This window comes from Cibotium barometz, chromosome 50, assembly GCF_041138505.1.
Source record: "Cibotium barometz isolate CiBa-2024 chromosome 50, ASM4113850v1, whole genome shotgun sequence".
Taxonomy (NCBI): Eukaryota; Viridiplantae; Streptophyta; class Polypodiopsida; order Cyatheales; family Cibotiaceae; genus Cibotium; species Cibotium barometz.
In genome coordinates, this window is record NC_141095.1 from 5,373,173 (window position 1) to 5,390,831 (window position 17,659).

The following is a 17,659-nucleotide window of genomic DNA, read 5'->3' on the forward strand; positions in this document are numbered from 1 at the left end:
CAAGAGAACCTCGCCCGTTGACACTCTTACAAATGGTGTGTCCAATAGTCCTTAGGGGCATCCACCCATGTGTACCCTTTGACCTCTCCCACTTTACCAGATGGAGCTAGGTTTGTGCCCACTGCCACCAAAGACCTAGTAAGAGCCAAATATACACAAGATCATATGTGATAGTTACTCCAAACATCTAAGGGTCTTCAGTCTGTAAGCACCAGCACCGACGACCGCAACGGTAACAAGCTGAGAATATAGTTGTCCGGCGGACAACGATGAGGGATGCGAGCGGTCAATGTCGGAGGCGTGCGTGTGAATGTGTTTTCGCCTCTTCACCTGTTGACTGATGTAGTGCCGGGATCCATGTCATGTAGCAAGGGTAACTTATTTTCTCTGCAAGAAGAGGAAGATGAGCGATCGGAGGAGGGCTTTAGTAGTTCTATGAAGCAGCTAAGCTTGGAGGAGGAGGAGGAAGGTACCACCACGCTGCAGGACACAGTGGTCTACGAGCTGAGGGAAGGGCAGGTGCAGGTGACTGTGCGGGAGCTACGTTCGAGAGGGCTATCGTTTCAGATATGGCCGGCAGCACACGCACTCTGCTGGTACGTGGAGGAGATTTTTGGGCGGCTCGGCATGGATAAGAGCCAGCTATGTCGTCTGCCGACAGGAGGAGGCACAGAAAAAGAAGAGGCTGTGGGGAAAATTAGGGTTCTTGAGCTTGGGGCGGGCACAGGGATGGTGGGAATACTGTGTGCTGTGCTAGGAGGGGAGTGCACCATCACAGATTTGCCGCATGTGACGCCAAACCTTGTGCACAATGCGTCGGTGAACGAAGGGACCATACAGAGCTCCGGCAGAGGGGGATCCATAGCTGTGAAGACCCTGCGGTGGGGCGAGCTGGAAGACATGGATGCCATTGGGCGTTCCTTCGACCTTATCGTTGCATCCGATGTGGTCTACTATGACCATCTCTTCGAGCCTCTCTTGAATACCCTCAAATGGCTGCTGCTCTCTCCACCACCGCATGACAACACTGTCACAGCAGCTACTGAAGAGGAGCCCTCTCCCTTGGTGCTCCTCGCCCACCTCCGCAGATGGAAGAAGGACTCCCACTTCTTCAAAAAGGCTTCTAAGCTCTTCCATGTCACCGTTGCCCACAAGCACTCTCATGATGCCAACCCCCGAACAGGGGTCACCGTGTACTGTTTTTCTCGGAAGAAGCTATAGTAAGTTCCACCTCTTCATGTGTCATTACCATATGTTTGTTGTAGTGAGTTCTACCTCTTCATGTGTCATCATCTACCATATGTTTGTTATGTTTCTTAGGCTAGGTATCTGAGTAGATGAGAGCTTCCCCTTGGTGATAGCATGAAGGGTAGACGACTTACCAGACCTCTAATGCTCTGGATTGAAAAGGGCAGGCAAGGGATTCAAGGGCGGGACCTTTGATCGCCATAGGCAGGATCCATGAAGGCCAAGAAGGTAGTGAATAATTTTAATTTTGGAGAAAGTGATAAGCCCTTAAACTTATAAACACTACAGAGAGATCTCTCTCCTTTATTTTTCCCTACCATGAACGCGAGGACTATTGCCAAGGAGGGGGTGTTCCATCACCAAGGCGGTGCGCTCTCTCTCTCTCTCTCTCTCTCTCTCTCTATATATATATATACATATATATATATACACACACACACACACATCAGTGGCCCAAACCCACCTCCGGTCAATTGCTAACCAATTTAAAGTGCTTGAGGTAAAGCAGTCTTGGCCCTGCCTTCGGTGGGTTTTGGCATACTCTTTGACATGCATAGAGAATGGACATGCATGTTGTCAATGCAAACATTATCCGTTCACATAGTGCATACATGTATCCCCTATACACATGTTTGTGTCTATGCCACATGCACATATAACCCATGCACATGAAGCACACATTTTTAAAATCTTATGGGTGAGCTACCATGTGGTCGAGCCTCGCTCGGCCACGTGGTAGCTTAATAGCTCCCTTGCTCGCTCAAGTGTGGGGAGAGCGTGCCCTGCTTGAAGACTCGCTTTGATGCGATGGACCCGACTCACCGCTTGACGTGTAGAGAGATTGAACACACATAGAGGTGAGTTTGCATGGCTAGCTCCATGTAGAGAGAGAGAGAGAGAGAGAGAGAGAGAGAGAGGAGTAGAATTAGTTTTTTTTTTCTATTTTGTATTAATAAAGATATTTGTTTTATTGAGAGAGAGAGAGAGAGAGAGAGAGAGAGAGAGAGAGTATTGAAGGTGTATTTGGTTTTTGTTAAGGTAATGCAAGCTTGAAGTTTGGTGTTAAGGAGTTGCCAAAGTTGCATGATAGTAGTGCTATAGGTAGAATACTTTCCATATATGAGGTATATGATGTATATGATGTATAGGAGTTGTTTAAGTTCTTTTAATTTCTATGTAAGTTGTTTAAAGTTTTGTAAGTATATTGAAATATGTATTTTTAATGAAATATTTTAATTTTCAGTCATCATTGATATCTATTTAGATCTTTAAGAGGGTACATTTAGAAGGTGAAAAGAATAGCATGGGGGACATATATAGATTTTTATGGGAGGTATACATACGCGTAAGAGTGTGTTCATGTTTTTGTGCCCAGCCGGCTATAATTTAAGTGAGTGAACACTCATGGAGCATCATCCCTCATTCCTTTGGGCCTCGGTTCATGTTGAATAATTGAATTTGTTGATTAGGGTTTAGGGGTTCAAAATATTTATGACATATATATTTGATTTTTTATATATATTGCTGACTTTGATTATTTAAATACATTTTGTGATTTTGTGTAAATTCAAGTGAGACATCAGTGTAATTTTGGGGTGTGTATATCTAATAATTTACACATGGAAATTATATTATGTAGGCTTACTCCAAATTGTCTACATGGCCTAAAATAAATAATTTACAGAATAGAATTTTACCATATAGCTAGGCTTCTAGATTTTTTTGGGATAAACCGGATGTTTATCTTTCTAAATGTGGATTAAATAGGCATACTTAATTCTAGACAAGAATTTTCTATTTGTGTAAGTTTTGAAAAGGCTAATTTTAATTTTCCCTTGAATTTACGAGATACATTATCTTATGAATGTGTACAAGTGCACATATACATGTTAGTAGTACATAATGCATTACCTTGTGAACATGCATGTACATGCATATTCATAGACACAAAATTAATGAGAACTAATAATATATTTTTAAAGAAATTATAGATTAATTTCTAGAAATTATTGTAAAGCTACCTAATTGTTCTTATATATTTAATAGTATAGACAACAAAGAAAAATTATGTGAAGTATTTTTTGCAAACTGATGACAAAGACCTTGCTACATAGTGTTCTCAGAATCTCAACAAAGTGAATATTAATATAAGATTTTTTAGAGTATATGTAGATTAATATTTAGTGTTTGTGAATACAAATAAGAATAATACATGTAAATATTTATACAGACTAATAAATTTTTTTAAATAATATTTATAGATTAATATTTTACATATTGGTATTGTTTTATTATATATATTATTATAATTTTAAAAATATGCTATTTATTTTTTCTTTTAATTATGTATAGCCTTTTATGTACACATGAAATGCTACAGAGTGTTCAGAATCATAGCAAGGTCAATATAAATATATAATTTTTTAGAGTATTTGTAGATTAATATTTAGTGCAGGTGAGTATAAATATTAATACTATATGCAAATGTTTAGTGTATAAATAGATAATAAATAGAGAAATTAATAAAGATTAATAGTTTTTTAAAAGAATTCATAGAGTATTAGTTATTAGTACATATAAATTTTATTGTTATTATAATAGGTTAATATTGATTTTACTAAGATTTTAATAATATTTATAGATTAATATTTTATATGTTGGTATTATGTTATTTTATATATTATTATAATTTAAAAATATGTTATTTATTTTTCCTTTTATTTATTTATAATCTTTCATGTACACATGAAATAAAGTTTGCTAAGGATAAAATAAAATTTTGAATAGAAATAAAAGTTGATACAACTTATAATAAAAGTACCTAACTATTCTTATATATTTAATAGTATAGACAACGAAGAAAAAATTTGTGAAGTGTTCTTTGCAAGTTGAGAACAAAGACCTTGCTACAGAAAGTGACTAGGTAGGTTTGTGTGACTGAGTTCCAAAAGAGAGGCTTGCCACCTCTCGCACATATTATTGATTTTAAAGATAAATTTAAGCCAACTATTATTGGTCGATTATTATGTGTGGAGTTGCCTAAAAGGGTATTGTTTCTTGAGTTACATGAGATTATGAGAGACAATGTAATGTTCATGGCCCATGTGGTGCACTAAATCTCGCTGTCCCTTATATGATTGATGGTAAATGCAATCATTGTTATATTCACATACCTTCTTCTCTCAATCTAATGTGGAGGATAGTGATAGTGATGGCTATCCTATTTACATATGTTTGGATGATGGTAGGAGTATATATTAGAAGGGGTTGTGGTAGACAATTGTTGGATTTTTCCGTCATGACAGAGAAAAAGCCGGTATACATACGGTAAATCATGAGGAAAGGCAAGGATAACTACAAAATTCATTTGATGGTGTGGTGGACGAGATCAATTGGTACTTGGACGAGCATTATGTGTTGGCATCGGAAGCATGCTAGCGAATTTATGAATATGATATACATAATGAAAAAACTCGATATCCCAAGATTACAAATTTATCTTCGATGTATAAGAATGTTGTGTTTCGAGATGACGATGATTTATAGAGTGTATTGGATAGAGAAAGTAACAAAAAAACTACCCCTACAGAGTTCACATGCAATAATGTGTTGCATGATGATCCAAATGATTTAATTTACAACGTATTTCCATGCAAGTGGGTTTGGAATGCATGTATTAAGAAGTGGACTAAAAGGAAGTTAGGTAATAACAACCACATGTATAATGTTTCTCTGTTTACTTGTGAATAATATTTCATGCATATGTTAAGTCTATTGGTGGAGAAATACTGCTCACTAGTAGATGGAGAAATATTGTACATGCAGACAATGATATTGCATAACTTCCATCTAGTCCACACCTTAATACCTACATTCCAAACCCACTTGCATGGAAAGTCATTGTAAATCAAATGATTTGCATCATCGTACAACTCTTTACATGTGAACCACTCTATAAGAGTAGTTTTTATGTTACTTCCTCTATCCGCTACACTCCATAAATCATTGTCATCTTGAAACACGACATTATTATGCATCGAAAGATGAACTTGTAATATTTGGACATCAGGTTTTTTTAATGCATATAATATTTGTGAATTTGCCACAACTATCCTTCTGATGGCAATACATAACACAAGTCCAAGAACCTGCTGATCTCATCCACCACACATTCACTTGAATTCTAAAATTCTCCTTGTCTTTCTGCATGATTTATCATATGTATCCTGATTGTTGCATTGTCATAACCCTTGTATACATATTTATACAAATACTATGTGATAGATGCAAATTATATTGATAGCAGCAACCTCACTAGTAATAGGTATACCAAGTACTATCTGGAGATAGAGCGGCTCTCGCAAATTATCATCTTAAAGTCTGCATGCAAATTCCTTCTCAATACCTCCTCTAGAGCTTGCAATGCATGGGCATATGGATTGTGTACATGCATATTTCAGGTCATTTGGGATTTTAAGTGAATATAATAAACAAATATGGCTTACCCTTCTCCCATACTATTGCCATTACATCCTAGTATAGCTGGTGGCCCTCTTGCAAAAGAAGATGACAACATATCTCTATGCCCAACATTGTATAGTATAGTCCTTACACCATCAAGTGCATTATCGATTTCTAACAATCCTTGATACACTTTTGCACATGATGTTATTTTATTATTGTGTATGCACACTAGCCTTGGTTCCTCCATGCTACTATTGTGTTACTTTGTTATTTTGTTATTGTGCTTGGTTCCTCCATGGTGCTTTTGCAGTAGAAGGTAAGCATTGATATCAAGTCTGACTTGCAATAGCATACCTACAATCACATTATATTATCTTTGAGAATCACATTTTTGACATTGAATCTCATGCAGTCACACAGGGGTAAGAACATTCACAAAGGAGATATATACATGCTAACAATCCTACCCTCATAGAAACAGAAGAACATATAGTAGTGAGATGTATGATAGTTGCAAATTATATATTAATCTCACAAACCCATCATGATTAAAAATGTGGATATCGTGATTGGCCAACATCAAACTCATCCCCCTACCTTGGCATGATAGCAACAACCTCGCTAGCAATGGGTACCAAGTACTATATGGCGGTAGAGCAGCTCTTGCAAATTATCATCTTCAAGTCTGCATGCGGGTTGCTTCACTCCCCAATCCACACATTGCAATGCATGGATTGCAATCATGCACCATTCTCTGCAACAATCCCAAAATATTAGGATCCAAACCAGGCATGCCATCTAAACAATTTTGTAGTTCATGCTATGTGCTACATACATATAATTTTGCAACACATGGGCTCTCTTCTTGAGTTCCATTAAATTTCAAACATGATGATATACATTGTTATGAACGTGAAAATTATATATACCTCCATTGCCAGAAAACATTTCATCAATATCAGCACCCACCAATGATACAAAAGATAGGGCACTATTGTCAACATGTATGCTCTTTCTAAATAATTTGATTTTGGCATCATTGTCATGTAGTAGAAATTTTAGAATCTTGGATGGTTCCTCTAATAGCAACATGGACACGTGTGAATTCATAGCAATGCTTTCCCACAAGTTAACTCATAGTTGTTTTAATCTCTTGTTTCCATAATTGAGCATGGAAAAAACTACAAAAATGATTAAGACATTCCAGCGAGATGAGTGAAGAGTAGGAGTATTAAACACCAAAGGATACATACGTGGGTGCCCTATATCTTTTCTTCAGGAAACACCAAAGGCTACATACTTGGGTGAAGAGTAGGAGAACTAAACACCAAAGGATACATACTTGGGTGCCCTATATCTTTTCTTTAGGAAACACCAAAGGATACATACTTGGGTGAAGAGTAGGAGTACTAAACACCAAAAGATACATACTTGGGTTCCCTATATCTTTTCTTTAGGAAAATTGATGAAGAATAGTGAGGCACCCTTCTCTACTTGTCACTACACCCTTGATGCAAAAAACGTGTCCTCTTGTAGCTGAATGGCAAGAAGCTTTGGTTGAATCGAACTGAACCCTTCCACTTCCAATCAATGTTCATATTACATTCCTTTCTCTAGAAGTATATCGTCGCACATTTCATTCTTGGTTACACTATTCTTGTGTTCAAATGTTGTTCCCTAGAATGACCTATTGCTCTGTTAATAAAATCTACCCTTGTATCTACATTTTATTATGACATGCTTTACGTGTTTAATCCAATAATCTTCTTCGATCAAGATGTGGCAAATATTACCCAATTCTGATAGTATATCTTTGCTTCATCTAGCCGCCTTCTATTTACAAACACAACTAAGTCTACCAAAGACTTTAAGCCCATTAAATCTATGTCTTTCTTTGTGTGTGTGTGTGTGTGTGTGCAGGCATGCATACACTTACATACACAAGTACACATGTAATGCATGTGAATGTATGTATCTATCTATATACATGTACTTAAAGACGTTAATTAACATTTCAATACTTAAAGAAGTTACTTAAAGCCAAAAAGAATAGTATATGTTTGAATATATAATGATCATCAACGCTTTTCGAATGGTGCGATTCATCAAAGCTGCAAGCTTGTTCAAACCTATTTTAAGGCTAGTTATTTCCCTACCTAACATGGTGACATGGCCATCCAACTTATCATGTTTCTCCTGCATAACATTAATAGCCTTTTACAACCAATTTCACAAAGATCTAATCCTCCCAAAAAATCTTGACAGGAATCTAACATACAAAGGTGCAACTTCTCCAAAATCTTCTTTATTTTATGATTTCTAGTTACAATGGAAGGAATATATTCTTGTAGAACTACTTTTAGCATCTTCATACTTTAGTGGCAACCCAAGTGATAAATCATGCTCTCCACATTAGACATGTGGGATTTGGTGTTGTTGATGAACTACAGTAGCTTTTTTTGAAGTTGGAGAAACATTCTTCTTCATATGGCATGGCATCACCCTTGTTGCTGACCTTTTCTATATCGTCCATATGCACACAAAATTTGTTCCAAATGCAATGACTTGCTCCTACCTTGGATCACCTCATCTTGTTGAGTGTTTAGAACCTCAACATGTAAAATATAATTTGTAAATATAGTTAAAAATTTATTAGTCCTTATTAAATTTTATATTATCAATATCAATATATTTTTTTAATGCTAATATTTACATGAATATTAATTTATAAATTCCTAAAAAATTCATTAGTTCTTATTACTTTTTATATTTATACATTAATTGCTAGTATTAATATTCACCTATACTAAATATTAATCTATCAAAAATCTTAAAAAATTATATTAATATTTACCTATACTTTTAATATTAATCTATAATTTCTTTTAAAAGTTTTTTTTGGGTCTTGTGTAATGTCGATGATGTACATTTAAGCTAGGTAATTAGCCTAGACACTAGTTTATTGGGCACCAAGACACTAGTTGGACAGCCATGCATTATACAAATGAGTATTGTATATAAGACATTTTGACTAATGAGAAAAGGCATAATCCTATTTACTGGGATAATTGAGGTGCTACAAGAGACTATGGGGGATCATACACATTGATCATCATAGCAATGTTGAACAAAAGAGCATATTAGTGATGAATAATCAGAGGAACATGGCAATGAGTAGGAGATGCACTCAAAAAGCTTGCACACATTTGCATTGATATGAGAGTCACTAAATAGGCTTGAGTATAATCTTGATTAGTTATTAACCTAAATTTATTAGGCTCTAATGTCCCATGATTCTTTCTTCCTTGTTTCTCTTTACCTCCCCTACATGCTTGGTATCCCTAAATTATTTACATCAACTCCTTTGATTACTCCACTATGTAAATATACCTTCTAAGAGGTACATTCATCTATAGTTCCTCATGGTACCTTTACCTAATGTTTAAAACCTTTTTAGGAGATAGAAAATATTTGGATATGGATGATAGTATTTCAGAAGTTCTCCCCTCAGTCATATCCACGACAATGATTGATCCCCCTGGCTTTGATGACTCTTAGTATACTTCTTATACATGGCTTGACGAGTTATGTTTACATGGCCATGCCGATAGGTCTTATAGGCTTATGAACAATGCTAGTTGGCGTAGGTAAGTTCTAAAAAGTTTACATGCTCGAGGGTTCATAATTTATGTTTAGGAAAGTTGGGATATTAAAACTATGGGCATTTAAAATACCCAATTGTCTTCACAAATTAGCCAAGTGATCTAACACATCTACCAAAAAATGCAACATGTATATAAACTTAAAGTGGCAAGTGTCCTATACAATCTTTCATTCTCCTCTTTTAGGCATAGGAGAAATTCTCCTCTTTTAGGCATAGGAGAAGTGGCTTAAGAAGATTTGCCTCTTGGGAAGCTCCTCCTTCTGCTTTAGCTAGTCCTTCTCACTGTCTTCATGGTTGTGGTTGACAAAACAAGACTTTTAAAATTCCCAATTGTCTTCACAAACAAGGTTTGCCTCTTGGGAAGCTCCTCCTGCTTCAGCTAGTCCTTCATTGTCTTCATGGTTGTGGTTGATAAAACTATGAGCATTTAAAATGCCCAATTGTCTTCACAAACAAGGTTTGCCTCTTGGGAAGCTCCTCCTGCTTCAGCTAGTCCTTCATTGTCTTCATGGTTGTGGTTGATAAAACTATGAGCATTTAAAATGCCCAATTGTCTTCACAAACAATGTTTGCCTCTTGGGAAGCTCCTCCTTCTACTTCAACTAGTCCTTCAATGTCTTCATGGTTGGCCATCCAGGCTCATCTTGGGAAGCTCCTCCTTCTACTTCAACTAGTCCTTCAATGTCTTCATGGTTGGCCATCTAGGCTCATCTTGGGCCTTGCAATGTCAGGACACAGTGTCCACCAAGAGTAAAGTCTACCTACTCTATGTGTGGACTGCTATGAGATAACAGTCTAGTGTAGCATGTACTCTATTTAGCAGTGTGTGCCAAATCTAATCCAACTCTAAACCATATGGCCTCATAGGCCACATGATTGTGTGAATACAAGGATGCCAGGTGTACCCAAGCTGCTCAACGATAGTTCCTTATCATAATGGGGGCTCATACAAAGATGAGCTAGTCCACGATGCCTAAATAATACAATATGACGGTGGAGCATTGATATCCAACAAGTCAGCTTTTGGTTCATCCTCAGAACCTAAATCAATTCCCAAGTTTCTTGGCACTTTTGGTACTACCCATGTATTTTGTCCTTCGACTTTCCTTTTGGCCCCATCTTCTTCACTTCCCTTTTCCCTTCATTTGACTCTTGAAATCCCTCAGGGCCTTGTGAAGTGCATGCTTTGATTGAGGATGGTTCAACTTTTCCTTTTCCTTTGTAACTCATGATTACCTAAGCATGAATTATGATTTATGCTAACCTTGGTGGCAACATTTATTCTAATCACCACAGATAGGAGTGATGTCTGCTAGCTGTGCAAGGAGACTTTTCATCTTATTAAGATGATTAGGGAACGAGTCTCCAGGCTTCATAGTGAGCCTAAAGATTTGTAACTTAAGATTTATCTTAGAAATTTTTCCATTGGCATCAAAGAGTCTATCTAGAGTTTCCCATGCTACTTTAGCTGACTCTATATTTAAAATATGGTGCAAATATTGGTCACCTAGTCCAAGTGCTAAAATAGCTAGTGCCTTAGTGTCACAAAGTTCCCAAATTTGTGCTTTTGCTTCCCTTGTGTTAGATTTATTACTTTTTGTTTTTAACAATTACTTTCCAAAAATCTTTCTTTTGAAGGATAAATTAGTGCCGTTGCCAAGTGTGAAAATTTCCTCCAGTAAACCTCTCTAGTTGTGAAATTGGTAAACCTCTCTAGTTGTGAAATTTTAGACATGATGAGAAATGGCAAGGTCTTTTTGGGTCTTAACTTAGGTTGATTTATTGAAGCTTCTGAAAATCAGAGGAAAGATAGATAGTTTCTTTAGTGTTTTCTAATTTCTGATAGGAGCTAGTCATTCCACTTTAGATTATCAAATTAAAGGGCTTTGACCTAGAGATTATGAGCATATTACCCTAAGATGAAGATGGAGCTCCTTTTTCTACTGTAGATTGAGAGCTTGATGGCACCTCAGTATGCAGGAGATACTACGCTGGAAAAACCCCAAAATCTGCTCTACAGAGCCGGTTGAGCTGGATGAAAGCGGTAGAAGTAGCGGTGCCACCGACAGACTGGGCGGAGCTGGGCGTTGCACGGGCGGAGTTGGCGGAGCTGGGAAGAGATGAAAAGTTGGAAAAATTGAGTTGGTCAATCTCTAATTGGATGCCTCGTGAGCTGTGCGATTTGGTGGAGCACAGCTCGGAAGAGGCGGGCAATTTGATGGCTGCCTACTTGATGCTGGTTAGCCTAAGCAAGGCAAGCTTAGGCTTTGCTTAGCCTAGCTTTGGCTTTATGTAATGGAGGTCTATGATGCCCAGTGTGCGACAACAAACTATGGCGGATCGTACACATTGATCATCATAGCAATGTTGAACAAAAGAGTATATTGGTGATGAATAATTAGGCCCATTACACATCGCCACCGCTTCCCCATGCTGCCATACCCCTGCCTGCCCATGCTGATGTGGTGGGGGTATCCACCGCCCATAATTCATGTGCAGGCAATCTCCCCCGCCCATACATGGGCAGTGAGGTATGTGTAACCGCCCTTAGAGAGGAACACTACAATGCACTCAGAAAGATTGCACACATTTTAATTGATATGAGAGCCATTAAATAAGCTTGAGTACAATGTTGATTAGTTCCTAACCCAAACTGATTAGACTCTAATGTCCCACGATTCTTTCTTCCTTGAATCTTTCTACCTCCCCTCCATCCTTAGTATCCTTAAATTATCTCCATCAAAGAGTATCCTTAATAGGTCCCTCTAGAACATTTTTTTGATTAATTTCTATGGAATATGCCCTTTTTAATACGGAGGGTCCCCAAGGCTAAGGTTAAAAGGTTTATAAGGCTAAATGGGTGTGTGAAATTTTTGGGACAATGTGCATGCATGAGGCTGGAAGGGGGTGCATGGGGCGGCTCGGTTGTGGGTGTCCTCTGCTCCTTTCTTCATGCGTGCTGGTCCTTTTGTTGTAGGGAGGCCTATTCATATGCGCCTCACTCCTACGTTGTATGGGGTGGCTCGGTTGTGGGTGTCCTCTGCTCCTTTCTTCATGCGTGCTGGTCCTTTTGTTGTAGGGAGGCCTATTCATATGCGCCTCACTCCTACGTTGTATGGGGTGGCTCGGTTGTGGGTGTCCTGTGCACCTCCTCTACTGTGTGTTGCATGGAGTCGTGGGCGTCTCTTGTGCACCTCCTCTACTGCTGAGGTGAGTTGGAGGTTGCTCCTTTCTTCTTGCATATTGCTCAGAGCGTCCGCATGTTGAGTCATCTGTGATGGTATGTTGCTGGTTCGATTTGATGAGAACCCTGCTAATCTTGTTTAATGCTTGATTAATGTAAGGTGTTAGGTACGATTTAACATGTGTGAAATTTTTGGGACAGTGTGCATGCATAGGGGCTGGGTGGCAATTAAGGGGGTGTTGCTCCTTTCTTCATGCGGGCTGCTTCTCCTTTCGTATGCAACTCGCTCCTACGTTGCATGGGGCAGCTCGGTCACCTCCTGTGCACCTCCTCTGATGCTGAGGTGAGATGAGGGTCGCTCCTGTCTTCTTGCGTGTTGCTCCAAGCATCCTTGTCTGTGGTGGTCTCTGTGATGGTCTCTAATTAGTTGTTGCTGCTTCCATTTGTTTAGTTGCTAATTAATGCTTGTTTGATGAGAACACTGCTAATCTTAATTAATGCTTATTCTTTTTTGTAGATTAATCTTCATTGTTCTTTCTATAATTTATGTATGTCGACCTCGTGAGGGTGCGTACAGCTTAGGTGCGGTTGTGGGTGCGATGTCATGTTGGCTAAGGAAATAAAAGGGCATCGATGTGGGGGCTCTAGGCTTTGAAACTCATTGTTGGGTCATAGGCTCTGTGTTGTGGGCTAGGGTTAGGCTGGGTCTGTCTGACTGTCGTAGGCTTTGTGATGTGGGCTGGGGTTAGGCTGTGTGTTAGGTTGGGGTTGGGTTGGATTGACTCTGTGTTGTGTGCCATGGCACCTCGCTGTCCTCAAGGGCTTATAGACATCACAAAGGTAGGTAAAGACACATCAGGCTCTTCTACGCGTCCAGAGGATAAAGGGAAAGTCTTGGAGGCTACTGCATCCACGGATGCCTGTGTGACAAAGGCAAGGGCACGGCAGATTCAACAAATCTTCGTATTCTCACACCCCCTAAAGTGGTTAGAAATCTACATATGGTGAAACTAGGGCAAGGCCTCTAGGTTATGACCCTAGTGTTAACAATACCACCAAATGCAAAAAAGGGCCGCTCGTTAGGTTGACCATGTTGCTTGAGGTTTCTGTGACTATAGGTGTTGGGAGTGGTGACATAGATATTGCATTCTGGGAACCACTGGAAGACTTTGTCTGGTCTTAATGTATTAGTGGTTTGTTTGCTCTTGAGAAGGGTGGAACATTGAATCATATCCACTTCCAAACGGTCATTAAAATAATGGCAGTTTCCTTGATCTCTATAGGCAACCTTATCAAAAAATATCTTGCGTGGAATGTATCAAAACCAGCTGGGGGCATTGTCATGTGCAAGGGTTTGAAACAAGTTCGCTTGCACACATTCGAAGACCTGTTGGGTTATTGCATGAAAGATATGTTTAAATGTCATTTAAGTTTTTTTATCACAATGTAATGGCAAAAGAAATTACAAGGGGACGGGAGCAATATGCATTGTATGGGACTAGAGATTTAAAGAACAAAGTCTCTCTGTCGCCAATGAATGTATTTGACCGAGCATATGTGTACATGGATAACTACATTCCTAATAGGTTTGGGGCAACATTGAAGTCAACACTTTTGCGCATACTGCGCACGGCGAAGTACTACCCCTCTGCCCTAGTTGATCCCTTAATCTGGAAATGGGATGGACAAAAAAAAGCGACCACAGCATGGAAAGTAATAAAGATACTGCATCTTACTCAATCGATTGATGTTGATCAAATTTTCTTTTTGGATTCTCCTCGTTACATGTATTAACCGGATGTGGATGCTAGCATGAAGCAAATGAAGAAGATGATGGGAAGCCTAGTTCTAGAAGCAATCCCATCATTTTTGAAAGTAACGAAGATGTGTTGTTTTATGGAGAGGGTGGTTCCTTGTCTAAAGAAGAGAATCATGGATCTTTTCTAGATGGCTCCGACTATGTGCCTTTGTTCCATGCTTGCAAGACAACCGGAGACATTGTTTTCATGTGACTTTCAAGAAAGAAACTATTTGATGCAATGTAAATAGTACTTTAGCCTTGTACATACTCGAAGCAATAACCTTGTACATACCCGAAGCAATAATTTTGATAAATATATACAATTGAAAAATGTCTATCTTTTCAAATTTTGTGCAAGAGAGAATTTTTTATTGCAGACCATTGAATTTAAAATATTTATTGCAAACCATTGAAACCAAGGTCTAAACCTACCAAAAAAAAACTAAGGTAAGAACCTTAGTAAATTAATGCAAATTTTTTTAAAGGAGATAGTATACTTAAATTATCTCCATCAAAGAGGTACATTTATCTATGGTTACTCATGGTATCCTTTACCTAAGACTTAAAACCTTTTTAGGAGACAGAAAATATTTGGATATGGATGATAATATTTTAAACATTATTCTCACAATTGAGTTTGAGTCTTCTTGCTCTTGTGATTAAGTTGCTTGTATGCTTGTATGCTCTCGTGATTAAGTTGCTTGTGCTCTTCTCCTCTTCTTTGTTACATGCATAGTTAAGGATGATGTGGGTGAGTGATGGTGTTGATGCATGCTCTCTTCTCCCTCCCTCTTTCTCTTGTCTACTCTTTCTCTTTCACTCACCATGGCATCAAAGTAGAGGTTAAGCTTTCCATAGCTCTCTCTCTCTCTCTCTCTCTCTCTCTCTCTCTCTCTCTCTCTCTCTTTGCTCCTTGCCCATTTACAAAGCTCCTTTTTGGTGACAAAGGAGGCAAGGTTGAGGACCCTAGCTCTCGAGAAGAGAGTTACTCTACCAAGAGTGGCTTGAGGTGCAAACCAGTATGACCCTTGCATTCTCCTGTTCTTCTCTCTATCTTGCAAGAGTTGAGTATTCTCTCCTATGGACATCTTTAGAACCGTGCCATGGGAAAGTGTTTTTGCTCAGGACTCCCTTGCTATACTTTACATTAGGAGTATTGATATAGCTCGGTTGGAGTGCAAATCCAACGGTTTTAACCCTTCAGGCTCAAGTTGCATCGCTAAAGTAAGTTTCCAATTCAATTTCCTTTGAATTTTGTTTATCTCTTCTTGCATTTGTCATTTTTTAAGTTTTTGTTCAGTTTAGGACTTAATCTCACCATTAGGATGCATTATACACATCATTAGATAGGTTAGGGAAAGCTAAAGCATGTTATTAAATTAAAATCCAAAACTATGCACCATTTAGGAGAAATCAGAGGGCAAAATCTAAATTGCTAGACCAAAGCTTAGAAAACTACTCTCTAGTTGCTTGCGTACATGTTCGACTAGGCTTGGGTATGCACGTTCACAAGTGCAAATGCACATTCACAAGTTTGATAGGAAAAATTTGCACATTATTCTCGTTAAGGAAGGGTCAAAAAATATTCTTCACATAAATGCTCATAATGATAAATACGGTTGAAAACTAGCCATCACGTGGCCCTAATTTTCACCACTGCAAGTGGTAGACTATCAAAATCTCATATGCACGTGCCAAACTGAGAATGCACATAAATGCTCATAATGAAAAATACGGTTGAAAACTAACCATCACATGGCCCTAATTTTCACCACTGCAAGTGGCAGACTATCAAAATCTCATATGCACGTGCCAAAGTGAGAATGCATATTCTCACGAACGTACATACATTCACAAGTCCTCGCCATGCACGTTCTTAACTTTCCTAGCCCTGCACGTTCCTAACTTTCCTAGCCATGCACGTTCCTAACTTGGAACACGCATTCACAACTCTGCAAATTTCACTTGGCCACGCACGTTGTCAGTTTCCCATGCACATTTCAATCATTGTGAACATACATTCCCAAGTCTAATTGTGGGACTTGGCTATGCACATTCCCAACTCACTTAGCCATGCACGTACTTGTGAGAATGCACGTTCACTAGTCTAACAGATATTTACAAAATTAGATAAATCCAAAATATCTGGGACCACATCTTGCTGGACTTTTGTCATCAATAGGAGTTGTCACCCATACATGAACACGAGGCCAGGGAGGATTTTGGGACTCAATCCCACACTAGAGGAGAGTGCCCAAATGATGGTGGATCAAGAGCACCCTCTTAAGAGGAATCTCTGTACGCTTTACAATCCCTAGAATCCCACAAGAGCATTTAAGCAATAGCAAATGTGCTAGCATGAGTGAGCCCTAGAAATCGAGCATTTAAGCAATAGCAAATGTGCTAGCATGAGTGAGCCCTATTCTTGGCTATTTCTTTAGAGATGCTAGTGTGAGTGAGACCTATTCCTCACTATTTCTTCAAAGACACATATGGACTAAGAAGTTGGAGTTTTTGACTCTCTTATAACTACTCAAAGGATTTTTGTAGACATCATCATAAATATCATCATAGGTGGTCCAACTGAGGAGTGGGAGTCAAAAACTCATTAAACCGACCAACAACCACCCGCTAGAAAGACCAAGCACAGAGGCCTGCACTCCCGAGAATGAGAAGCATCAACCTAGTAGAGGAAGGAGTAATCCTTTCTAGAACCACAATGGGAATGGTGCTAAGACGACAATTACCACTTCCTCTACCTAGAAGCATCAACCTAGTAGAGGAAGGAGTAATCCTTCCTAGAACCACAATGGGAATGGTGCTAAGATGACAATTACTTCAGCAGCTTTTAGCTCTGCCAGCTCGCAAAACATGAATCTTGGTGTGTTTGGAATTGCATGGCCACACCAACCAACCCATAGCCTTTAGTACCACTCTGCATAGGATGTGGCATTGACCACATGTCCAAGAGCATCCACCAATCTAGGTTCAACCCATGAGCACACCAAGTAGGAGCCTTAATTCGTTAAGTGTTTACGGATGGGCTATTACAAGCAATTCTCCTCAATGTTGTGACTAGAATGTAGAATAGAAGGAGAGCCTCTTATCACAAAGCTCGATAAGATTTAGATCCCAATACTCAAAGGGCGTGATAACTTGAGTCCTACCAGTCGCGACCAAGATTCGAAACAGGCTAGAGGTTCCACTAGACTAGAAAACAAAGAGCCAAAAGAAGATAGGACAAGGGGAAGATTGCGTAACAACTCAAGAAGGATTAGGTGAGGGGATGGTCACTAAA

General features: G+C 38.8%; 1 protein-coding gene across 2 annotated transcripts; it reads left to right on the forward strand.

Moving 5' to 3' along the window:
- Positions 1 to 244: 244 nt before the first annotated feature.
- LOC147609754 (uncharacterized) lies at positions 245 to 2,394 on the forward strand. Of its 2 annotated transcripts, none has more exons than XM_086787155.1 (2): positions 245 to 1,220; positions 2,287 to 2,394. In XM_086787155.1, coding segments are annotated over exons 1-2 (945 nt in total). In that variant the 5' UTR covers positions 245 to 276; the 3' UTR covers positions 2,288 to 2,394. The 2 variants fall into 2 exon arrangements, with proteins under 2 accessions (XP_086643281.1, XP_086643280.1); XM_086787154.1 differs by lacking the exon at positions 2,287 to 2,394 and adding an exon at positions 1,321 to 1,595.
- The last annotated feature ends 15,265 nt before the right edge of the window (positions 2,395 to 17,659 follow it).

Excerpts from the sequence above, each read along its gene's own strand:
- LOC147609754 (XM_086787155.1), top strand. The coding sequence starts at position 277 with ATGCGAGCGGTCAATGTCGGAGGCGTGCGTGTGAATGTGTTTTCGCCT.